Below are 26,492 nucleotides of genomic sequence, written 5' to 3' on the forward strand. Positions count from 1 at the left end.
GGATGAGTAAGAAAAGGTGATACTTCTCAGCTCATAAATGACGTTTTGTTCCCAAATTTCTTTTAAGGAAAAAATATAGAAAGGATACGATAAGAAGAGACATCTTTAATGTTACTTTACAAATTAAATTCAGTTAATTTATACATAAGGAAAAACAGGTGGTGAAAGTGGAGGAGGTTAAGGTAGAAGGAAAAACAGGTGGTGAGAGTGGAGGAGGTAGGATCAAGTAAGGAGGACAACAGTGCCCGGCCCAACTTCCTGCTTCTTTGCTTGTTCATAATTAGTAAAGACAATTTCGCAAAGTCACGGAAGAATACTGTCCAGAAAATTCAGACAGGAATGTAATTAAAAAAAAAGAACTCCGACAATTAGCCATATAATTACATTTATTTTCCTCTTGTTCAGGTGCCAAAACTGAAGATGTTTTATTTTTCAGCTGTGCACCGCCTCAAGGCACACGCTTAGACAACACCAAGATGACGTTTGAAGGTTGACGAGCGACGGAAGGGAAAGAGGATGATTAAGGCTGATGCAACTGTCTGACACGTCCATCCCACCCGACCCAAAATGAAGAGAACTGAAGAGAATAGAAGACATCATTGTGCGTGAGCTGGAGGGGCTGTGTGCCTGGGGGGGGTGTTAAGAGACTGGGGGGGTTACATCCTGCGGGGTCCTGTGGCGATGGCGATAGCGAGTCTCTCTCTCTCTCTCTCTCTCTCTCTCTCTCTCTCTCTCTCTCTCTCTCTCTCTCTCTCTCTCTCTCTCTCTCTCTCTCTCTCTCTCTCTCTCTCTCTCTCTCTCTCTCTCTCTCTCTCTCTCTCTCTCTCTCTCTCTCTCTCTCTCTCTCTCTCTCTCTCTCTCTCTCTCTCTTCTCTCGTCTCTCCTCCAGTGGTGTAACTAGGTATCTATCACTAGGGGCACCTGGGGAGCCACTAGGGCATATTCTAAGATCAGATCAATGGTGGATATTGGTGCCCTCTTGATTTAAGTTCCGGGTCAGTGTCACCTCCAAGGAACCACTGCTTCCCTCCGTGTCACACCCTCCTCGTATACATCTCAAATACAGCAATTGCTGGATGGGACGGAAGGAAGGGCGTCACTGGGAAGGCCGACTGGCGAGAGGAAGACTGCAAAAACAAAAATAATTGGCAGGGGATGAGCTTGTGGGTCTTTTTGGAAGTTTCAGGTGAAGGTGATGCAATTATACTCGTGATGTTATGGATGTGTAATGAAGAGGGTGGTAGTGGTGAGGGTGGGAAGAGTAGTTGTTATTAAAGTTTTATTTACGTGTTTCACCCAATGACCTTATTTCGTCGTTCATTATCCGCCTGAGTGACAGTACGAAATGTTCACTGTTATCTTACTTTAAACTTCATATGAACTAATGGATTCTCAGTTACAACGAATAAAAATAATCACAATGACTAAAGTCGTATTTATCATATATTTATCATAATTTCCCATCTGTCTGTAATGTGTCAAAATATAATCAGAACAAACGCTGTCATTGCATCCAGTACAATGATGAATAGAGCTTCTAATGCTAATTCAAAACGCATGATAATGTCGGACTCTTCCTCTAATAATGTCTAAATACATGCAGACAAATCCTATTATCCACATCTCCCCTCGCCAATCTGCCTTCTTTCCTAACTTTCTTCCTCCCGTCCGTTGCCCTGAAGCCGTAAACATTTTCTGCTCAAATTCTAATCTCCCAATCTAACTTGAGCGCAAATTCAATTACCCACAGCGGGAAATATTGGATGTTTTTTAACTTGGTGAGTCTGTTCCCGCACGTGACTCGCTCCTCCTCCACACTCACTCTTGCCTTTCCTTCCACACCACGGCCACACCCACCCACACACCAGACCTGCACCAACCTCACGTACCCTCACTCCTTACCTTACCTACCACTTCTATATGCGTCTACCCCTTCAATCATTTTCTTATCCACACAATACAGCGGACTTCCTTCCCACTCCGGCATTGTTATAGTTTACTCATGCAGCGATTCCACCATCACATAACCACTAATTCTTGGCCTTAACCACTAATTCTTGGCCTTTCCCACGTATTCCTGCTAATCCACTCTCCAACCCTTTCAGAACTTTATATTTTCTCAACCCACTTCTATCTATTTATCGTCCCACTCAGCAGCCCATAAATACACTATGTCCACCGCTAACACTTTATCTGCATCAATGTAAGAGAGAGAGTGTGTGTGTGTGTGTGTGTCGTTCCTTGTGACATCTTTGTTTCTTTTTCTTTATATATTTGTGCTGAGTGTGTAACAAACCGCCTGTCTCTCTGAAAGTTTTATGGGTACGTGTTGTGCAATCTCTCTCTCTCTCTCTCTCTCTCGTAAAATAGAGAAAAAAGATGGAACTCTGTATACAATTTTACGAATCATATTCCTCTTCGTTTAGGACAGCTGCAGCTTATCTGTTGTGCACCCAAGTTTATTTCTTTGCGTTCTATTTATCTGATTAACTTATTTTAATCAGCAAACACTCTAGATTAGCTACAACACGCCCCCCCCCCCCCCACACACACACACACGCGCGCGCGAAGGTACAAAGTGAATATTCTAAACCGTAGTGAAGTAGTTTAAATATAATTAGTGATATCACGTCCATGAACAAAATAAGCAGTAGTAATAGTTGTAGAAGTTATTGGGGTTAGTAATGGTAGCAATAGTAAAGGGATGTGTCAGAAGAGGAGAATGCGTGTGTGTGTGTGTGTGTGTGTGTGTGTGTATCTTCCAAAGCTTGACTCATTTTACGACTGGCTACAAGGTCAAGTCGTTAAAATTACCGCTCATACACTTCCTGCACCACCACCACCACCACCACCGTCACGCTTCCTTGCTCCCGAGCCAGAAAGAGAGCAAGCAAGCAGCCCACCCCTTCCACTTACTAACCCACTCACTACTCCACTTTTCCTTAAATTTTGCTTCCCTCATTCATCACCTGACTCGTAATCCCTCCCTGAGCTGCTCACTTCCTCCACCCACCTGACTCACCACCCACCCATAAGCTAACATATTTTTAAACCCTCTTCGTCCACTCTTACCAATCAGTCATCCAGCATTCCGCTTCCTCTTCCTTCTATAACTTTTTCCACTTTGCTTATCTTTCCACCCACACTAACCTCTCCACCTTCCTCTATCTTTGTATATCAATTTTTAAACCCTCTTCGTCCAATCTTATCAATCAGTCATCCAGCACTCCACTTCCTCTTCCTTCAATGACTTTTCCACTCCATGCTTATCTTTGCAATACCTTCACTCTATCTTCACACACATCTACCCTTCAAGCTATCTCAATCCCTCTCAAGCGTCTATATCTCCAGCCACAAAACACAGCAAAAAGAAAATGAAATGTAAAACAGACCCCGCCTAGAAAAAAATGAATTATGAATCAAAGAAAGGAAAGCACCCGCCCAGCACTCGCCTTTCTCCTCAAACTAACCAAACCAAACACTCGTACGCTCCTGCCCCTCGACCTTCTTCCCCTCCCTTTCGACTGTGGCCAGAATTGAAGAAAAACGTGAAAGTTATCAAATAGCAACAGGAGGAGGAGCGAAAGGGGACAGGAAAGTAAATAACCTTCCCCCCGCCTCTCCACTCAGCCATTCAGGTCACCTCCATACCACTTCGCTCCTCTCTCACCCTAACATCAAAATATTTCCTTAAATCGCTAATGAAAATGCGGAAGCTATCAACAAACAGAAGAGGAGAACGAGAGCAAGGGAAAGGGACAGCCAACCGGATAGCCAAGTAGACAGGCAGAGAGAGAGACATACTGCAATTGGGTTTTCTCGAATCTCTTAAACGTGTACCTTATATAAGAAACGAGAAGAGGAGGACGAGAACTAGGAAGAGAAACACACACACACACACACACACACACACACACACACACACACACACACATACTTCATTATTCTATACACATTACATTTTCTAGAATCGCTGAAGAAAACGTGAATCTTACCAATAAAAAACGGGAAGCGGACAAGAGCTAGGGATAGGGAAAAGTTTGGAAAGTTTCGTTCAGTCGGCGCAACATCTGTGGTCATATGCATACCTCATTAACGTTTACTAGAATCGCTAAAGAAAACGGGGCTCTTATCAACAACAAAAAACGGGAAGAGTAGGAGAAGGGGGAGCGATAGGAAAAGGGACACGGACAGTAAGCCAACCAACCTGACAGACACATGGACACACACGGACAGAGAGGGGCGGGCGGGCAGGCAGGGAGGGGGAAGCAACACCCTATATATAGTCTGCACCCCAATACATGTGCCAAGGGTCCCGCATGCACTCGTCGGTGGAAATATTGATGTTGTGCGGCCCCAGACAGGAGGGTGGGAAGGGTCAACAAGTAGGGCAGTGGTGTTATGGTGGTGTTGGCTATGGTGGTGGTTGTAGTGATGGTAGTGATGGTGTTGTGAAGTTGCATGGTCACTATGGAGGTGTGTTGGTGTGGTGTTGTATGGTATGGTGGTGGTTGACCGTTGTAGTGAGGCGATGGTATTGTCAAGTTGTATGGTCACTATGGAGGTGTGGTATGGTGTGGTGGTGTGGTTGAGGATGTACAGATGAGATGACGTACAAGAACACTACTCTCTTTAATTTTAACAAGTATCACGGAACCAGAAGGGAAATCGCTGTCTTTGCATGTGATGTGTTAACGAGTACAAGATGCAAAGGTTGTGAGGAGAAAGTTCGCGAGCTCTCAACCTTATGTGTTTTTTACTAAAGATGAGTTGAACTAAATAGAGTTGGGTGGGGCAGCCTTTCATCTGCGACCTAGATAATCTTTTACATCTTTTTTTACGGCTGTGGAAGCAGGTCAGGGGAAGCCAAAACAGGAAACAAAATTAAAATATCCCTTAAATACTTAAAATATTCCTTAACATCAAATTATTCGAATGGCAAAGATGAAGTTTTGGCCATATTTTTTTTTTACATCAAAGAATGCTGCTCAGGGCAAGAAAGAGTACAAATAGAAAAGCCCGCTACTCGCTGCTCCCACACAAGTAAAATGTAAAGAGTAGCCAAAATTGTAGCGATAAAGAAGAATCCCAGCAATCCATATTTCCATTCGATAAAACATTAATATACGAAAACGAGGAGTCTCCGGTAGCCTTCATAATAATTAGCTAAATACTGTGCATGACATCAGACTTTTATAATAGCGTGTCAAATTATCCTTACCAAAAATAGAATAAACAATGGGAGCGCCTCTCGAATACCATGCTGAGTATAAGCTCTTTTTCGCTGCCAATTACAATTAACAACCTCTTTCTGACTAAAACCCTTCATGCCAGAAACACGGCGCAGCATTGTTCTTCCTCCCACACAAGTATGAATCATTAGAGCAGCAGCGGAGGCGGAGGCGGCGGTGATATGTGGATGATGCTCAAACGTTTCCACTGCCCCCCTCCTTAAACGTTTCCACCGCCCACCAACACTCACCCTCCTGCCCCCCTCTTTAAACGTTTCCACCGTCCACCAATACTCACCCCCCCTGCCCCCCTCTTCAAACGTTTCCACCGCCCACCAACACCCCCTCCTGCCCCCCTCTTTAAACGTTTCCACCGCCCACTAACACTCACCCTCCTGCCCCCCTCTTTAAACGTTTCCACCGCCCACTAACACTCACCCTCCTGCCCCCCTCTTCAAACGTTTCCACCGCCCACCAACACCCCCTCCTGCCCCCCTCCTTAAACGTTTCCCCGCCACACCCTCACCCCCTGCCCCTCTGACGCCCGCACACACACACACACACACACACACACACACACACACACACACACACACACACACACACACACACACACAGGGTAAACACACACTCGCACACTATATACCAACACACGTGCATGATACTATTTATTTTCTTTACATCACCATTTAAACCCTTTACACGGCTTTGTTTACTCTTCAGATGCAATCATATATGTAGATTCTTTGTGCGTGATTTAACGAGGTGGTGTTGTATGTGTAAGCCGCCTTATCCTGTGAGACTCTCTCCTTATGTCTGTGCTCCCTCCCCCCCCTCCCCCCCACCCAACGGGGATTGACACCTGTCCAAGGGGAGGATGAAGTCTGAAGCTTTGTTTAGGCACACGAGGACGACGCGACGACACTCTCAACAGGACACCCGACATGGCATAATGACGAGGCGACACACTGGAAGGGATGACGGGGTACACACGAGGTAGAGGAGAAAAAAACGTACACGATCACACACACACACACACACACACACACACACACACACACACACACACACACACACACACACACACACATTTTAGGATTCCACCAAATAAAAGATTTCCCCAACTCTAATATTAAAGGGCTCAGCGAAACGTACTTATGTTTATTTCCTCGTGTTTGCTTTTGTTTGTTTATTTGTGTGTGTGTGTGTGTGTGTGTGTGTGTGTGTGTGTGTGTGTGTGTGTGTGAGAATTCTTTAACCCAGCCGTGCAATCCTCGCCTGACAGCCGCTGACAAGCCTTTCTCCCCTCCCCAACCCGCTCCCTCCTCTTTGCGCAGCGTTGACGGGTGGATGAAACCACACACACACACACACACACACACACACACACACACACACACACACACACACACACACACACACACACGCACACGTACACACACACACACAATCATTCCTGCTCCTACTTTTTTTTAACAAACTTGCAAAATAATTCTTTAAATTAGCTTCATAACTCTCCAAACCATCAGTGTGGTTGAAATACCAAAAGTTTGAAAGGAAGGAAAGCGCATATCTACACATAAGCTAAACACGAGCCGTCGCTCAATGTTAACGCAATTTATCAGGGCCAGCCAGGCGAGTCCAGCTGAGAGGGAGGGAGTTTGGGAGCTTTGGACAAAACGGCTTCCCCTGCTCCCTGTATTCCCTCACTGCTGTAGGGATGAAGGGCAGGAACAAAGATACCCCCCCAAGCCTATATTTCCGCCGTCACCTACACTGAACGAAAAATTAACACATTTCTGCCTGAGCACATGGCTGAGATTGCTGTGCTGAGCGTAGCTGACCTGTTACCGGGTTTCAAACTTTAAAATATAGGTCACATAGTCGTGCTTGGAGTACGAAAACGCTCCTTCCTCGCTCCTTATCTCTGAGGAATGCAACACTTATCAGGAGACGCTGTTGCTTTCCCACCCTTTTTCCCCTCCTGCTCCTATTGATCTTCCGTCTCTTTTTGTCCCCTCTCCTGTAACTCCAGTGACCCCTGCCCGTAACTGCGGTGTCTCTTGCCCCAGGAGAGACCTTCCTTTCACTGCGGTTACTGGAGTTCATGTGGTTACCTGGTTCCGTGTGGCATCCTCCGGCCTATGTGGCTCACCTTGGCTCTTACATTTTTCACCCATCACCTAAACACCGGCAGATATATCTAAGCATCAGACATTATTATAAAAAAATATATATATGCAGTAATACACAACTTTCCGCCCACTTGTTTCGGATGACTCCAGTCAAATAAGTTTTCTAAGTGGAAGTAATTTTTAGGGTTCAAATTCCACACCATGTACCCTTTTTTTTAAGGAGACAACTACTTGAATTCCAAAAATAAGCCAGTGGCCCAAAGGATTCGAGCCCAAGACCAAATATAACATGACTCGGGCCGAAAATAGCCCCCATCTCAGCGCTGCCATAATCCTCTGCGCGTCCCGGCAACAGAAAGCGACTGAAAAACGAACCCGACTCGCACGAGCACCAATTTAAGTACCGCCACAGTCCCTCGCGGAAACAGAAGACCTGTCAGCGCTATATCCCTCCTAGTTGACGACGCCGATATCACGTCACCGCCACGCTCGCTCACCGGCCCAATCCACCACCTCAGCGGGTAGAAACGGACCCAACACAATCTCCACGTGCCGCCCATAAAACCTAACCGAGGCGTAACAATATGTGACATTTCTATTTAAATGAGGTGTTAAAGGGTAATAAACAGGAGGACAAAAGAGAGGACAAAAAGCAGCAAAGTGAACATAGAGATCGCAGTGGGAAGCAGAAGGTATGTGAAAGGATGGAGGGAACAGAGGAAGGTAGAGGAAGTGTGTGTGTGTGTGTGTGTGAGTGTGAGTGTGTGTGTGTGTGTGTCTGTTGAGTGGCGGCGGTGGCGGGCCCTCTCCTGCATCCTGATTACCCCGCTGCCACAGACGACTCCCTCCCACCACGACTGCAATCAAGTGGTCTAAGGGACTGTGTGCGGGGAAGGCGTTGATATGCATGTGTGTTGTGGTGTGGTGTGGTGTGGTGTGGTGTGGTGTGGTGTGTGTGTGAATGCGAGAGACGAGGACATGCAGATAGACACACAACATGGCTAGTGGATTAATTATGTACATGGCTTATTCTGTCTTGTCTCGCCTCGTCTCGTCTCCCTTCGCCTCTCGCTCCCCAAAAACTCATCCACATTACGGTGAAGAACCAAAAATCGGGAACTATAGGTAATGGCGTGAACAGAGAGCGGGGCAGATTAATTAACAGCGCATCAGCTCCGTGGGGAATGATGTATAAATGCATATGCACCTGGTGTTGTGTAATGCAGTTTCGAAGCGTAATATTCTGGAGGACTTGCTGCCATATATTACCTCTTCACCTCTCCACCAAAGTCATTCAGAAGAGTTCACTATAGTTATATAATATCAGCCACTTAGAGAATTCAGTTTTCATGCACTATTGCTCCTCTGAAAAAGTGTCATCATTTCATGTTTCAGGGCAAGGCGATATGATTTGCGTTCAGTGTCGTGTTGGATGGTTATTAACTTCATGTGCTAGTCGGACTATTTACCTGAATGGCATTAAATGGTTACTGGAGTGAAGCATAATACCATATTGCTGATAATCGTAATCTTTGCAATGCTTGATGAGGTGCCGGCGGTGGAGGCTGCAGCCGTCCTTGAAGGCAATGAGCGGGCCATTCACTACTGTGCACTAAGGGATGGAGTCTGTGGCATTGGCATCGGGGCGAGAGGTGGGCAGCAGCATGACCGTCTGGCCCAGTCTGCCTCGCCTATCGATCCCTGGACCGGAAGGCTGAAGGTCGGGGCGGGGCGGGGTGTTGCTCAAACTAGCCTTGGATGCACGAATATTTTACGTATAAAATAATCTTGCATACGGAATCTTTCAGGTTTATTTTATTACACTGGACGGAAGAAATAACAATATGAAAAGTTAACTCTGCCACGCGAGACCAGTGCTGTCCCTTGCCCAAAAAGATTTTTATGCCCAGATTAAATTTTATATTGCGTGGGACTCTTACTTTTTGGCATGTTCCATTAAAATGAACTATGTATAATCTCTGACAATTTACATATTCATAGGCTTAAAGCGCACACTGAGGGCGTGGCCTTTTGATTTACAACGCATTTATTTTTTTTATTTATGGAGCCTTTTTATGGTTTATCACAAAGCTGGGAGACATGAATTGCCTTCTGCGGCACTGTTCCCTGGAAGACATCTAGAACTGTACTTCCGCATGTCTGCCCAAACGACCTCTCTCTTCCCTTCTTCTCTCCGATTTCCAAGTCTGTTCCCTCTCACTTTCCTCTTCCTACTTTCCCTTCCCCGTCAGATTACTCTCTCTGGCCCCTTTACTTCGGTCTTCCCCTCCATCGAACATTTCTCCTTTTCTGTCTCCTCCTCCTTTATCGTTCCCCTTCCGCTGCTCTCGTCCTTACCTTATTCGCCGCCTGCTGACCATGATAGCCTTGGTGCTGGTGTCCTGGCGGGCTGTGTGCGTGGTAAGCAATCTTTCCTCAGGGCGCAATATAAGAAACTTCATTGGGCTCTCCGACAAGAGTGGTTTGGACGTCAGGGGGAATGGCAGTCTCCTAATTCGGCTCACGCTTCGTCTTCTTCCCGTGGCGGCGAGCAAGGGATTCCAGGTTGTGACGAGATACTTTGATGTTCCTTGAAGCAGCGTCTTTGTGTCACTGTGTTTTATGAGGTGGTGCGTCTTGACAGTTACGTGAGCCAGCGAGATAGTTATTTTTAGGAAACTTTTATTGCGCTAGGGTATTGAAGGGGGTCCAGCATCACATTCGTCATTTGCTAAGTTTCCAAACGATTACTAATACCCAAAAAATCACGTCAGCACAATGTTGTTTCGATACTACATGCGTCCACGTTTTTATCAAGGTTACATTACGTAGCTCCTTCACTGCAGCTGCGAGGGTTCGTTAAATACCTCGATAGTGATGATGTCAGCGCTGCGTCGCCACGGTGTTATGCCCACGTGAGGCGTATTCCCACTACCTACGCACGCCGCGGGACCAGACGCCGCCCCCAGCACTCCTGCCGACGCCGCCTCCCAGCCCTCCTGCCCACACCGCCCCCAGCTCTCCTGCCCAAGCCGCCCCCAGCCCCCCTGCCCACGCCCCCAAGCCCTCCTGCTCTGCTTCGTCCGGATATAGACCTAAACGGAAGTGGTTAGTGGGTGGTGTACCAGCTGCCTGCCCTGCCCTGCTCTGCCCTGCCTCCCCTCCTTGCCCACCCTCCCAGCCCAGCACTCTTCCCTTGCCGTGTCATGCTCCCCTATCCCTAAAATTCCACCCACTCTTTCATTCTGCCTTCCTCCCTTCGTTCCGACCGCCCTTTCTCTCGTCTACTACATATTTCTCTTTTACCCCCTCCGTTTTTCCTGTCTCCCTCCCTATTCCTTTCATCTGCTCTTCCTTCCTCACCTTCTCTATTACGCCCATACGTGAAATTCCACCCTATTTTTCATCCTGCCTGCCTCCCATCGTTTCTACCTCCTCTTCTTTTTTCTTCCTCCCTCCGTCTCTCTTATCTATCTACTTCCCTTTTCCCTTCATCATATTTTCTTCCTCATCTCTATTACGTCCATACCTGAAATTCCACCCTATCTTTCATCCTGACTTTCTCCCATCGTTTCTACCTCTTCTTTTTTTCTTCCTTACTAACTTCGTCTTTCTTATCTCCTTCTCTTTTCCTTCTTCTATCTTCTCTTCTTCTTCTTTCACCTCACCTATTCCACCCAGTCTTTCATTCTTCCTTCCCTTCTACTACCGTCCCTATCTCTTCTTCTTTCCTCCTTACTCTCTCCGTTATTCTAATCTCCTTTCCTTTTCCTTCTTCCATCTTCTCTTCCTCCTCCTTCACCTCCTCCATAACACCCGTCTATAAATTATGCAAAGACGAGCGAAATTCCACGGTAAAGGTGAAGGAGGAGGAGATGGAAGTGAGCGAGGCAAGCAAGTGAACGACGAATCCTTCAACTTACGTGCAAGAAACAGGACCCAAAATATAACAGGCTTGCAATTGCCGAGAGAGCGATACATCTGGGTCATTCATTCATCATCCTCCGCGGGAAATGATTAATATTAGAGGGAGGAATTTAGGCTAATTGAATGCTGGATGAGACATGTTGGTGTATAAATTATGGAAGTTTTTTTTTATGAGTGGATAAGTAAGAATTTTATCACTTCAGTCAGAGAGTGCGGAGGAAGCGAGTGGAAGGGAGGAAGGAAGAGGGAAGGAAGCGGAAGGAAGGGAGTGGAGGGAGGGAGGTGGAGTGAGCGTGTGGGTCGGGGACGGGAAGGGGCAGGAGGAGGAAGGGTTGGAGAAAGGAAAGGAAAAATGGAAAAAAAATAAAAGGAAGGAATTCAGGAAAGTCGTAGAAGTTCAAAGGAAGGAAAAATGATAATAAAAACAAAGGAGGATGGAGGATAAGAGGAAGGGAGGAGGGAAGTAAGGAAGGAAACCGTCACAAATGTAGGAAAGAACGAAGGAAATCATGGAAGAAAGGAGACGTTAAATGGGAGGAGAAAAGAAGTGAAATGGAGGAAAAATGCAAAGTGAACGAGGGCAAGGGAGAGAAAGACTGGCAAGGAAGGAAGGAAAGAAGGTAGGGAAGGAAGGAAGGAACGGAGGGAAGGAGGAAAAGGAGGAAGGAAGGAAAGAACGGAGACGTGAGCTGGTAAGGGAAACACAAGACAAATGGAGAGTCGAGATTGAGTGAAGGAAGGAGGGCAAAGGGAGGGAGGAGAAGATGGCCGGAGGAGGAGGAGGAGGGGAGGGGAGGGGGAAAGTGGAACGAACCGAGAAAGAGAATATAGAAAAAAAGGAAGAATATAAGCAACGTTGATGAGAAGAAACAGAGGCAAAGGAGGAAGGGAGGAAGAAGGGAGATGGACGAAAGGAGGAAACAACAGAACTAAGAAGGAAAACAAGAAGGAAGACAGAAAATGGAGATAAAGGAAAGAGAAATAAGCCGAGAGGAATGAGTAGAGACGAGAGAACGAAAACAGACACAAGGGAGGAAGGAAGATGGAAAAAAGGAGGAAACGACAGAACTGAGCAGGAAGACGAGAAGAAAATGAGGAAATGAAGAGAAATAAAGGGGGGAAGGAAGGCAGAAGATGGGGAAAAGTGGAAAGAGGAAAAAGCCGAGAGGAATGAGTGGAGACGAGAGAAAGAAAATGGACTCAAGGCAAAACCACCCAACACAACCACCACCACCTCCACCAGACATAATGGCACCACCAGACCCCTCCTCCCCTTCACCCCCCTCCCCCCTTGTCGCCTCTGTCCTCCCTTGAACACGACTCGATGACAGTAGCCCAGTTCCGTGACACCAAACGACGATTCATACGGCCGTGGGTGGGTGATAGGCGGCTTCGATGGGTGGAAAGAAAGGTGGGTTTATGAGATACTGGCGGTGTGGAGGATTAGCGTCTGGGTGGATAACTGGTGGAATAGGTTAGGTAGGCGAGTAGGTAAGTGGCTGGGTGGGTAGATAAGGAGTTAGGTTTGAAGGTAGGGAGGAGGGAAGAGATGCAGGTAGGTAGGCAGATAGACGGGTAAGTAGATATAGGTAGGTAAGTAGGTAATGAGGTAAGTAGGTAAAAAGGTGGAGACATTTAAGTAAGTAAGGAGGTCGATCATGCAACCAACAAACATCAGGAGTCGGGACCTTAACCGCTGCGCCATCACTAGCTAAGCGCAGTAAGACAGGACAGTGAAGAGACGCAGACAGGTGGACAGAGAAAGAGGCCGAAGGGGTAGAGGGCACGGGGAAGGGGGAAAGGAGGGGGGTGAAGGGGAGGAGGAGGAGGAGGAGGGTGAAGGGGATGAAGGGGAAGGGATGGGGGGAAGGGTAAGAGGGGGGCAGGTGGGCAAGCGGAGGGGGCGGAAGAGGGAAGCGTGTGTGTTCGTGTGTGTGTGTGTGTGTGTGTGTGTGTGTGTGTGTGTGTGTGTGTGTGTGTGTGTGTGTGTGTGTGTGTGTGTGCGTTCTAGTTAGGGACAAAATGAATGGCTGGCTGGGCTAAGTTTGGACAGGGCTGTTGTAAAAGCGAGTAACAAGGCCATTTATTTGTGTATATAGGAATCTTATTATTATGGAAGAGTGTTGAAGGGGGAGCCGCGCAGAGGTTCTCGTTGTTGTTTGTTTAGGTATTTGGTGTGGGGGTTAGTGGGGGTGGTGGTGGTAGTGGGGGGTTAGTGGTGGTGGTGGTAGTGGGGGGTTAGTGGGGGTGGTGGTGGTGGTAGTGGGGGATTACTGGGGGTGGTGGTGGGGGTGGTGGGGGGTTAGTGGGGGTGGTGGTGGTGGTAGTGGGGGATTAGTGGGGGTGGTGGTGGGGGTGGTGGGGGGTTAGTGGTAGTGGTGGTGGTGGTGCTGGTGATAATCGTAGTGAAGGAAGAAGGTGAAGGAATATAGAAAACGCTTGAAAAAGAGAACGAAGAGGAAAAGAAGAGGATAGGGACGAGAACGAGGCGAAAGAATAAGAACGAGATCGAGAATAAGGAAGAAAACTCATACAGGAGATATAATAAACACGATGCCGATCTGAGTAATACGAAGTCAAACGAATGTATCACAGAGGATGAAGATGAGGAGGAGGACTAAGATAAAAATAATGGTCAGTAGAGATATATGGAAACGGAGTGCCGAAGGAGGAGGAAGATGACAGCAAGAAGGAGGAAGGGATGAGTAATGAAGGAGGAGGAGGAGGAGGAGTAGGAGGAGGAGGAAGCCAATGCACTATATATCGTTAATCACAAACACGGAAGCCAAACACACACACACACACACACACACACACACACACACACACACACACACACACAAAGACCAATTACTGCAACCATTCCTTAAAACAAATTACTCTTGAGGGGGAGTAAGAATTCACCCTCAGCGACCCTAACATTAATAAACTACAAATTAATAAAAGATTGTGGCGTGGGGGGTGGGTTGGGGGTGGGCCGGGGAGTCGTTTTTATCCGGGTGCTATAAATACACACAAATATATTATCAACAATTTAATTTTGCGCTCAAGAGTTTCGCTTATTTGTCCCGTTTTAGAGAACTACGCACTGAAACCCTAAATTAAGGACGCACTTTCATGGCTTCCCTCTTTCGTGTGTGTAAATCCGTGCGCTCTCTCTACCTCTGTGTCCGCCCTCGCCTCTTACTTCATTTATCCCTTTTAAATTCCTAGATTAAAACAAAGCGTGAGTGCGGTGGGGTGAGGGAACAGGTGGTGCTGGTGGGTGCAGTGTGTGTGTGTGTGTGTGTGTGTGTGAGAGAGAGAAAGAGAGGGAGGAGAGAGAGAAAATAGGTTGAAACTGCACGATAAATGGTTGGAATTGGTATTTACGTAATCAAGGGGACGATAATTGCTGTTCCTATGGTTGTTGTTGTTGTTGCTGCTGCTGCTGCCAGAGAACGACTGGGGGAGGTTGAGGATATAAATGAGGGTAGTGGGGATGGTGGTGGAGCCCAAGTGTTGTTGTTGTTGGTGGTGATGGTGGTGGTGGTCGTTAGAGGTAGAGGGAACAAGAAAGTGGTGGTGGTGGTGGTGGTGTGTGTATGAGAAATGGAACAAGGAAGTCAACACACACACACACACACACACACACACACACACACACACACACACACACCAGCTGCGCCCCAAACATAGAAACATTTACAGAAACTACGTAACCATTTTCCTCGCCTCAATGTGGCTTCACGAGACTTGTGCGTATCGTGGGAGCTGCTCTGGAACTAAGGAGAACTTGCCTCCTTAATTTTCGTGAAGACACTACAGAGAAAAGTTAAAAGAAAGTAACCATGTAAAAGGAAAACGAGGTAAATCGCATGGGCCCTAATCACAATGACCCTTCCTCCCCCATTCCCTTCTCTTACCAGTGATACCTCTCCCACTTTTCCTCTCATCCACTTTCTTCCTTTCTTCACCACTTCAATACCTCTAGGTACACACTCCACCCCACTATAGCGACACTACTTACTACCACTAAAAAAACTACCACTTACTGACTACCACTAACAAACTACCACTTAGGGTTACTACTTCCACTTACTAACTACCACTAACCAACTAACTCCTAACGTCACTCCTAAAAATTACCATCACCACCATTTTCTGTCACTAAAACCTTCCTTCCAACTATATATTTTATCACCTCAATATTTTTTTTACAACTCCACTTCCTCTTCTTTTTCCACAACTAAAACCATCCGCTATAGTTTTTTTTTTCCACTTCTAAGTCATAAATCCTTCCTCCTCCTCCTCCCCCCTCCCTCCAAAATAAAACGAATACAACGAGATCACGTCACTCAAAGAATAAACGTCAAAAGAGAAACGCAAATGGGAAATCTGCAGCAACGTTTGTCAGGAAGGGATTGCGTATAAAATAAAACGTCAGTTCAACGTTATGCGCGACAGTGAATAAACGTCATGTTCGTGGACGTTCATTTAGCGGCGTGAAACAAACGTGAATATGGTGTGCGTGGGGGAGGGGGGGGAGGGGGAGTGTGTGTGGAAGGGAGGGGGACTGGTGGGGGAAGGGAGGGGGAGTGGGGGGGAAGGGAGGGGGAGTGTGTGTGGGTGGGGATGGGAGAAGTGTGTGTGTGTGTGTGTGTGTGTGTGTCAAGTGGTAGAATAGTGAAGGAAAGGTGGAGGAGGAGGAGGAGGAGGAGGAGGAGGAGGAAGAAAGAAAGCAGTAAGAATGAAAAACAGAGCAATGAGAGAAGACAAGAAGAGGAAAAGAATAGGAGGGAAACTTTTGCCAAGGAAGAGGAGGAAGAAAAGAAGATGGAAGAGAAGGAAATGGAAAAGACGTAAACTTAAGTAGTGCGATAAGGAGGAGGAAAAGAGGTGGAGGGAGAGGTGGAGGGAGAGGTGGAGAGAGCCCCGGATCCAGATAACTCGCATTCCCTGTCTGATGACCTCGTGATAGCCCGGTATTCGTCTTCCTCTTTCCTCTTTTCTTCCCTCGCTCTCTTCCTTCCATCTTTTCCTTCCTTCCTCTCTGATCCTCGCCTTCCTCTTTCTCATATCTTCCGTCCTTTCTTTCCGCTCCATGCCTTTCTCAATCTCTTCCTTTCATCTTTCTTTTCCTTCCTTTCTCCTCCTCGTTTCTCTTCCTTTTTTTCTCCTTCATGCTTCCCACTCCCACTTTTCCCTTCCTTCCTCTCTCTTCCATTCCTTCCTCGGTCTTTCATATTTTTTCGTCTTTTCTCTTCCAAGCTTCTCTCGCTTTCTCCCAGTCATCCTTCCCTTCCTTCCTTTCTCCTCCTTTCATTCTCTTCCCTTTATCTTTCCCTCCCTTCGTCCAAGCTTCCTTCCTTTCTCCTCCTTTCATTCTCTTCCTTTCATCTCTCCCTCCCTTCGTCCATCCTTCCTTCCTTTCCTTCCTTCCTTGTGTTTCTCCCCTCTTCAATCACTCACTATAAGACTAAACAAATTAATGAGAATGTTTTTTATATCACCAGGGACAAGGCAATGAGGAAGCGTTACAGGACGCACAGGTGGATGGAAATACCTGTGCACTACTAAACATAATAAATACACGAATTCGGGAGAGGATACACAGCTACAGTTACACAGAGAGACGGTGAGATATACGATGCTGAACGCTTTAAAGAAAACACGTCACGTTCCTCTTGTTGGCATCACTGTTATGCTCACTAGGGTATGTAAGGGTATGTATAATTCAACGAAGCTCTATATAAATATACTCTTGGGCTCGTTATGCCTCCACAACGTTGGCGCAAAAGAGAAAGGAGTTACAAAGAGACTAAAGCGAGGCCGCGGCGGCTCTGTGGGCTGTGACTCGTGGTTTGTGACTTTCCGAGAATTTCCACGGATTTAGGGTTGAAATAATTTAGGAGGGTTTTCTTTGGCCTGTCCTTCACCCACAATGCAGGGAAACGAGCGGCCTTGGCAGAGGACGTGGAGGAGGAGGAGACTGGAGGGGGGGAGAAAGGAGGAAGCAAGGGAGGAGCCGGAGGAGGAGGAGAGTTAGCAAGCAGACAAGGTGGCGTCAGACTGAGAGGCGCGGAGTCACAACTACACACTACTCTCCTTTCCCTGCTTGGTTTCCGATATCGCGAGGTCTTTAAGTAACCTGGTAGCTGCGGGGATCATTCTTAAAGGCCCCTCTAAGCGAGAAAAATGAGAAAAAAATCATCACTCACGCAAACCATTTCATAATATATATCAACGCATATGTCATCAGTTTATGCATCATCTCTTTTTTGGGGGGTTATATCATGGCAAAAATCTGGCCCCCGTCGCTGGTACACGGTAAAGCCACAAATTTGGCCCGTCGCTGCTACTGGGTTAATTCATGCACTGCTTTAGATGTCTTGCCGCAACGGGTGATTTCAGTTTAGTTCGAGGAAATGGCTCTCGTGTCCTTTCTCTTTCAGGCCAAAATTACGTCTGCTCCGCGAGACATGAAAGACTAAGGTTGGTATTTTCAGACGCTTCCACTTTTAACATCACCTATTTTCAAAGGACGAATAGGAGATCAGTCGGGTTATAATGAGTTTTTCTTGGGTTACTGGTACAGAAGGAGGGTCAAACTAACACCAGGGTCTGAAAACTACTACTGGAGAAGTTCACAATTCCCACGAACATCTTGTCAAATATGTGTACTGAGGCGCCGAAATGTTAAAGAGTATGACCCTAAGCGCCCTTGTTGCTGCGTGTCCTGCTACAAAGTTATTCACCACCTCATATGTCTTTGCGAGCCGGTGTTTCTTATATGAAATCAAAAAGTATCCCTCAATTATGTTATTTCCTTTTAACGGTTAAAATAAGTCTTGGTCAGAGAGGTTGGCCTCCTAAAAGTTCAATAACTCGGAAGTTTCATTCAACGCCTCACATTTCCCAGCCAGCTGCCGATTCGTTTCAGTTCATGGAGAATGGCATTAAATTACTTAACTTTGGACCAAAATGAAGTTTCGACTAAAGACGCAAAAGAACTGCCATGGAGCTCTTTGACTTTCATGGCCTCGTGGGAAAGTCTTGCTGGTCCGCCTCCAAAGGGGACAAACGCAGGACAGGACCCGTCACGCATAATGGAAGGCATGGTTAGTCATGCGCGGAGCTCAGGAACACACAGGAAAAGCTGGAAAATACTCGTGCTCTCTGTGGATTAAGGTCGTGGAGGCAGGGGACCTTCAACAACCAGTGATTGCAATACAAGAGTTGTATTCACTTTTTCTTCACAGTGAATAAAAGTTAAGTGAACGACGTATGAAACTTAGAAAATATGAAATTAGAAAAAAAATATTATAACTTTACTGTCTGAAGAACTATACTTTCACTTTTAAATTAAGATAAGTCTAGCCATTAGCAGGCGGAGCTAATACGTGAAACAGAAAGAAAACTCTTTTTGGTCACGTGACGAATCGAGGCACACCACCACCCAGTCCACCTTCCTTCAGCTTCACAGAAAACTTAATTTTGTTCAACCCTCGATCCTTTACGGCGAGACACTCCTGGTCTCGTGGGGCCAGGCCTCAGGCATCAGCCCTCAGCCGGCAGCCCACAGCCCCCAGCACGCCGAGGCGAGCGACAACCGAGTCTGAGCCCCGTGAAAGGATCTCTTTTTATTTCGAAACTTACAGCTTTAAAGACAGTAAGTTCAGAAAGGGAAAAAATGTTCATATGCTGATTTTGCTTGTGACCTTGGAAAGTTTTATGAAAGGTTGGATAATAAATTACCTACGAAAAGTTTTGACTGGGCTTCATTATCAAGACTGATCGGCAAAAAAGGGAAATTTTGAGCATCTCCAGATTTTGGCCTTAAAAAAAATAATAAAAAAAAACGCGGAGTCCAAGTTATAAATTAAAAATATCTATTCAGTGTAGTATGCCAGCCTGACTAACGAGGGGGGTAAAAAGAGGAGGAATATGGGATAAATTTATGTTCTGCTTGCGGCCAAAGTTTCCTCGTCTCCCGTCGGGGCAGATTTGCATGTCTGGCTGAGGCACCGCGGGGCATGGCTGGCAGCGGGCGAGGCAGATCCGTGATGTGGAGCGGCGCCACCTAAGCTAAAGTTGCAAGCGAGACATATGCGAAACGTTTCTCCAGTTATGAGAGAATATGCGGAGCGGCCTTGCTGAGCTCAGGGACGAGGCACGCGTGGCACTCTGTCCGGCGGCACCCTTGTCATCCCATCTCGCCTCTCCAGCACCGTTCCTCATTTCTCAACCTCCGCATTCTACTCATTCCTTAGTCTTCTCTCTCTCTCTCTCATTTCTCTCATGTTTTATTTTCCCCATTGATTTTCGTCTTTTCTCAGAACTGCATGTCTTTTTATAGTTTTCCAAGTGCTGTCTCTCATTTCTCTGCCTTAGTTTTCTCTCTTTAATTTATCTTATTTTTTATTTTCCCCGTTGATTTTCGTCTTTTCTCAGCACTGCATCTTTTTATAGGTTTTCTAATGGTCCTGTCTTATTTCTCTATCTCGGCTGTCTCTCATTTTTCTGCCTTTGTCCTCTCTCTCTAATCTCTTATGTTTTATTTTCCCCATTGATTTTCGTCTTTTCTCAATACTGCTTTTGTCTTTTTATAGGTTCTCCAATGGGCCTGTCTTATTTCTCTGTCTCGGTTGTCTCTCATGTCTCTGCCGTTGTCTCCTCCTCTTCCTCACTTCGGTCCTACCATTCCTCCACCATTGTCTCCTATTCCTTCACCTTTCACTCTTCCTTTACCCTTATTTCCTTGTATTCTCTATTCTGTCTCCACCCTCCAATATGGCTCTGTTCCTCTTCCCGTGTTCCTCTCTAGTCCTCGTTTCCTCTACCGTTCCTCCGCCCTCGCCTTAATATCCTGCCGGATGGAAAACATAGTCTGATGCTAATTGCTTCATGAGGGAGAGCAGTCGCTGGTAATTGCACTTAATGAAGAACTAAGTGAAGCCATTTAATTCTTATCAGCTTTTCCGCTTTCGGGGCTTGAGTCTCTTGGATGTTCATTGCATTGTCTTCAGATTCCCTCCAAACCTAACGAAGGGGAACACTCGATTACAGGCACACGCCGGGATACACATTTTCCTCTATATTTAAGTTGAAACTAAATCAAAACTCTTCGGAAGATGGGAAAAAGCTACGGGCAAGTATATCAAAAGAAGCAGTATCTTTACAAAGCTAAGATTTATTACTTTTTTGACTGAATAACTTGATAATTTATGTAAAATGATAACTTTTTATTAACTACCTCGTTTAGTAATTTTAATCTGACAGCCCATAGGAGGCACATCGAGGTTTATGTTAGATTAGGGTGCTGGGGGACGAAGGGAACTCTGTCTTGTTAAAACTGGATGTGTGATCAATGTTATTGCACTGAACGTCAGATCAGTGCGACTATGCTCCTATTTACCTACAGAGGTCGTGGGTAACGCATACACTGTACCGATGTCACTGTTACTATAAAACGTCGCTGCCACTCGTTGGCCGGCTGTTGACGAGCCACGAATATTTTGGCTCTGAATATTTTCGTTTTTCGTTTTTTGCTTTCATTACCGTGGAACTTAATATCCATGGATGACACATACTCATTAGTCATGTATGTTAATAAAAAGGATATGATTTAAAACCGTATGAGTCCTGTAAACCAATTTTAGGAGAACAATGGAAATTACGTGAAATGCACCAGCGTGGGCCGTCATGGGGATTTAATTTAATTTCGTCCCGCTCGCCACCACGGCCCGCTGACGGATGGCCATGGATGGGCGGACGAGCCGGCGAGAGGGGGACAGGAGCGGCGGTGGGAAGGGGGGAGGAGGAGGGACCGAGAGGGCAGCTGCAGGTGGCGGTGCGGCAGCGCGTGGAGGGCGGCAGGGCGGCGGGTTAGCAGGCGAGGTATTCCGGCGGTCAGCGAGGTGAACTCAGCATGGACCGTACCACACAGATTTTTTTTCTCCAGTCTTAAATTATAAAACTTCAGAGGACTCTCGTTGTATGCATAAAGATAACTGCATTAGTTCTTTATATTATCTTTACCACTAATATTGTAAACTTTCAGGGGAATATCGATGAATCTATTACATGCCTGCTTTGTGCTATTGTTTTGCACTGAAATACAGAGCTTAACTACGGAGAACTCAATGAATATATAACTATTGTCTGCCTTTATAAATGTATTGCCTTAAATTGTGAATCTTCAAACCAATCATGATAATTATATAACTGCGTTTGGTGCAGTATGATTCCAGTAAAGCCAAACCCAACGTCCATCCAACTATTATGACGGAATTTGATTCGACGAACAACTTTCCAGCGCCAAGCAACATAAACCACTCGGCTCGGGGAAATATTATTGCGTGGCGCTTCGTTCACTGAAAAATATCAGACGATACACGAGATTCAATTTCAACTTTCGAAACTGACCAAACGTTTCTTCGTTGGAAGTGTCCAAGTTGCAGGATATTTGAAGAAAACGGGAGAAAAATAAACTGCTGCAAAGTTTACCAATAGGTCTGATTGACTTTAAAGATACTCGGAGTGATAAACTTAAATGTTGCTTCTGGAGAAAAAAAAATAGTTGACCAAAGAGGTTCCGAAGGATATATTTTTTCTTTCAAAGTAACAAATACAAGGTAATCATTAAGGTTATCGTTGAGGCCAATACTCAGTGCACGACGCCCCATTCAAAATTCTCTGGTAATGAACTAAGAAACCCAGATTGGAAGAACGCCAATGTGAACACGATCAAGAACACAACGAGCGTATTGCCCGAATTCCCCTTCACTGTATCTACACAACCACAGCGTGTCACGAAACGCATGAGAAATTAATCCAGGGATCGAACCCGCGACCGGGGAGATGGGAAAACCACTCCTTAACCCCTCAGGTGGGTCAGACACTACACGAGCACGCAGCTAATTCGCAAAGTTCATGAAAAGTGTATAGGAAAATCATTATCCTAACCAGTTACATTTTCTTTTTTCGAAGTTAGATTTTTAGTGCTTGTGCGTGCATTTTCAGAACCAATCACAAAAAGGCTAAAATTTAATCCATAGAGGTATAGAGGTCGGTATTATAAGACAATTTTGCTTTTCATATCTATTTCTAAAGGTCAAAGAAGGGGTCAATCAGGTTCTAATGAGTGTTTCTTAAGGTTCACGGTACAGAAGAAGGATAAAACTACCACCAGGGCCATAAAATTAATCCTGGAAATGCCCATAACTCCTAGGAAAGCCTTGTCAAATATGTGATCTTGGGCAACGAAATGTTTAGTAATACGGCACTTATTCCTAGTCTCCACACTTATTCCTAGCTACCTATTTTCATTCTTCCTTAGTTTGGGAATGAAACGAGAAAAAGTGATATTGCCCCGCGTTGCTGCTGCCCCCGCTGCTGCTTCCCCTCCTCCTCCTCTTCCCCTTCTTGAAACATTGGTTCTCCGCTCCGCTTCACGTCTCGCCCATTCATCACTTCATTGCACACAAATAATAGCGTCCGCCCAAGATAAAAAAAATACAAATGGATATGAAGAGACAGAAAAAGATGCATTGGGGCGAAATTTTTGGGAGCAGCGAACACTATGAGAACTGCACCATAAGAACTGCTCCTTTACTACTCAGCAAGGTAAGAGGTTTTGAAGAGCGAGTATGTAGGCGTCACTTTTACCGTAAGAGTATTTTTGTCTACCGTTAAAAGGCAAGACTATCACAAATCAGATACGCCCGACGCTGCCTCTTTGCTAGAAGACAAAGGTCGGAGCTCCATGAAATTGCAACTCTAATATCTATGGAGAATGAAAGAATGGGGGAGGATATGAACAATGACGTGTGTTTGTGTGTGTGTGTGTGTGTGTGTGTGTGTGTATGTGAGCAGTTATAAGATTTAAAACTAGTAATAATAAAATACATAACTACTCTTTAACAACTCATTACCAGCCAGGCACACCAACTTCTCATAACCAGTTAGTACCTCAACGAGCAGGCTCCGGTGGGGGCAATTCCAAAGAGCAGAACAGCCGCAGCAGGAAGGGTTGGAGCCTTGCCAGCACGGGAATCGTAGGTGTCGCACGGGACTGCAAGGACGGTGGAAAAGCGCTGAGACGGCAATCATACAACACGACAGCCACAAAAGGTCCAAATTCCCCCGCGCCAGCACCGGGCCGTCCACTAAGCCACTCAAAAGAGCCTACCGGCGCTAGGGGCGGCACATAAAAATATTATATTGCGTTAATTTACTTTCCTTCTCTCGAGACCAGTACATATAACCTACAACATACACTAATGGTAACTAGACGCTTTGATATGACAGCCACAGTTTTCAAAGGGAATATGGGATAACGCATTACTTCAGAACTAGTATAAAACACTAGTTACCCATTTAGTGACTTCTGCAATGGGAATAGACAAAATTAGTAGATGAAACGGCAAGAGTGTCTGGTGTGCTCAAATCATTACTTCACCATCCATTGTGAAATAAATTTATGACGAAGAAAATCAACTCCGTACCTGATTGGAAGACACACGAACCGTCCTCACGAGGGAGTCCGTCCTCCGGGCCGGCCTGACAGCCACTGTTCGACAACCTTAACCCACGAGTCGAACCTCAAACTATGAAAGTGATTCATTCAAGCTCTTGTTTCGGAAGAACACCCAGAGATTGCGGTGTTTGGTCATGGCGCCGAAATCAGCTTGGGTATATGGCGCACACCCAGCAAAATAGCTGTGCGGGACTGTCTTTAAACACTTTAATAACATAAATGTCTCCCCATTTATCTGTATAATATTTATTGTGATGGAGCAGGAGGAGCACGTCGGAGGAAGTACTCACTATTACTCAACTGCCGATTCAGTTCAAGACCCGCGACCCGAAGCAGACGAAGCCAAGCACGAGTTAATTCCTTTTGCTTGAATCGTCGAGGCCGTCACGCGAAGATTCCAACAGGTTTGATAAGACTAAAAACGGTCTCGTCGAAAAAAAAATATACGGCAGCTTTCTTATAATAGTTACCTCGAACCAACTGACGGCCATGACGGGGGATTAAGTGAGTGGTGCTTCCGTGTGTGTGTGTGTGTGTGTGTGTGTGTGTGTGTACTGAAGTTACGACGCACACGATCGGTTATTTTGATGCTACGTGACGAGGCCCATCAATATGACAGTGACAGGTGTGCAATTAATTATTCAATGGCACGAGCAGGATAGTCTTGAACCCATATTAATTAAACTCTCTCTCTCTCTCTCTCTCTCTCTCTCTCTCTCTCTCTCTCACCTGGCACCCAACAAAATTAATTCCCTGGACCAAACAGACAGACAGACGGAGTTAGAGAAGCCAGACAAACAGGCAAGGCGCGTGAATGGATGAAGAGCAACGCTGCCAGATTGTCGTACTTTGCCTCTTTTGTTTGCCAGTTTCCGACCCCCAAAACTGCACCATTACCCAAATAACTGCCTTCATATATGGTTATCGACTAAATGGTTAATTATTGGTGTTTCCTCTCATTTAAGTGAAGGATGGGGGCGAGTAACGAGCTGGGGAAGGCGCAACAGGAACGCTCTCCCGCCTTCTGCTGATTTTCATGGTATTTCGTCTCGACTAAAAAGAAGCTCCCACTCTCTCGCTCTCTTTCCCCTCACGCCAGTCACCTCATGCGAAATTAATTAATCCATGAAAACAAGAGCTCGGAAGTTTACAAATGAGGACAACAGATGGCAAATTACCCGATACAAACTCGCTATATTTCTGTTTAACCCGGTAGCAGCGACGGGCCAAATTTGTGGCTTTACCGTGTACCAGTGATGGGCCAAATTTCTGCCATGATATAAACCTCCCAAAATAGATGATGCATAAACTGATCACACATGCGTTGATATATATTAAGAAATGGTTTGGGTGAGTGATGATTCTTTCTCATTATTTTAATTAGAGGGGCCTTTAACCTAACCTAACCTAACCTAACCTAACCTAACCTAACCTAACCTAAGAAACATGACCCCCGCAGCTACCGGGTTAACCTTTTTAAGACTTGTGGTATGAGTAGAATCAGTGAAGCCTATACTTGAGATGTCTCTGGTAGAATGAACAGCAAGGCACATGTCAGTTCTTTACCCTGGATGTGAGAGGTGACCTTACTGGATGGTCTGCCCTAATAATCAAGCTGTAATATATGATGGCGGGTCGTTAGGGTTTCGAATATGTAACGGTACTGAGTTGGGGCATGGTTCAGTGTTTCATTCTTTGTTCCGGTATTGTATTGAGACGCTGTTTGCTATCGTTTGCCAGTCACAAGTAGCGGCCACAATCTACACATTAAACCTGTAACCACCCCTCTTTTTCTTACTGCCTCTTTTTCACCTTCACATCGTTTCAGTCTCTAAAGTCAACCTTCGCCTGCATCACCCGGCTAGACAAATAAGAGGAAAACAGGGACATAAAGAATCAATGTAACCTACCGTACATTACCCTGGCAGGCATTCACATCGACCTATGGCCTTGTTCCCATACTCTTTGCTCCTCCCACCACCAGCCCCCCCCACACAGGCACAAACAAAGGCACGCACACACGCGCACCCACCAGACAATTTACGGCGCCGTGGGAGGACGTGAGGGCAGGAGGTGAAGGTCGGTGGCACGGGCTGGCACTGTCCTGAGGGTGTGTGTGGGTGCGAGTGAGGTAAGCGTTGCCAAGGTCACTCCTCTCCCCACCTGGCCTAGCTCCCCTTCCCCTCACCTCCATCACGACCTTTTTCCTTCACCCCCAATCCTAGTACACCTCCTCTCTCTCCAACCCGGGTAGTCCTTCCCTCCATCCCTTCATTCTGCTCTCATGCCTCCTCTCAACCCCGCCTCATACACCTCCTCCCTTCACCCAATCATACCTTACGACGCCTCGCTTCAATAGCTTTACGAGACACTTTAAAACTTGAGGAGGGAGGAGGAGGGAAGGAAGAACCCAGAAAAAGAGGGAGGAGGAAGAGATGGGGATGCAGGAAGAAAGACGAAGGGAGAGTACGATGGAGAAAGCAGAGTAAATGGGATGGCGGCGTGGAGAAGGAAGCGTAAGTGGAGAGAGGAAATCATACGGACGTAATTCAAAACTTTTCAACAAGCTCTGACGGGCACATAACCTTGGCAGGGAAATTAATTAGGGAAATTCTCGGAGGGATCAAAATGTTGGGGTGGTGATGAAAGCGAGGCGCTGACACACGGATGAGAGTGTTG

General features: G+C 46.1%; 1 protein-coding gene across 3 annotated transcripts in view; it reads right to left on the reverse strand.

Annotated features, from left to right (window-relative positions):
- Positions 1 to 842: 842 nt before the first annotated feature.
- The window catches only part of LOC126996427 (trichohyalin-like), a 178,039-nt gene continuing 152,389 nt past the window's right edge, over positions 843 to 26,492 (reverse strand). For 2 of the 3 annotated variants that reach the window (XM_050856847.1, XM_050856848.1), the window contains 2 exons: positions 23,246 to 23,348; positions 843 to 1,127 (listed from right to left, as the gene is read on the reverse strand). In XM_050856847.1, the coding sequence (XP_050712804.1) occupies positions 1,035 to 1,127; positions 23,246 to 23,348 (196 nt within the window). In that variant the 3' untranslated portion in view covers positions 843 to 1,034. The remainder of the gene's footprint in view (positions 1,128 to 23,245; positions 23,349 to 26,492) is intronic. The other variant, XM_050856849.1, reaches the window with a different exon arrangement.

The sequence above is a fragment of the Eriocheir sinensis genome, chromosome 10, assembly GCF_024679095.1.
Source record: "Eriocheir sinensis breed Jianghai 21 chromosome 10, ASM2467909v1, whole genome shotgun sequence".
NCBI classification, from domain to species: Eukaryota; Metazoa; Arthropoda; class Malacostraca; order Decapoda; family Varunidae; genus Eriocheir; species Eriocheir sinensis.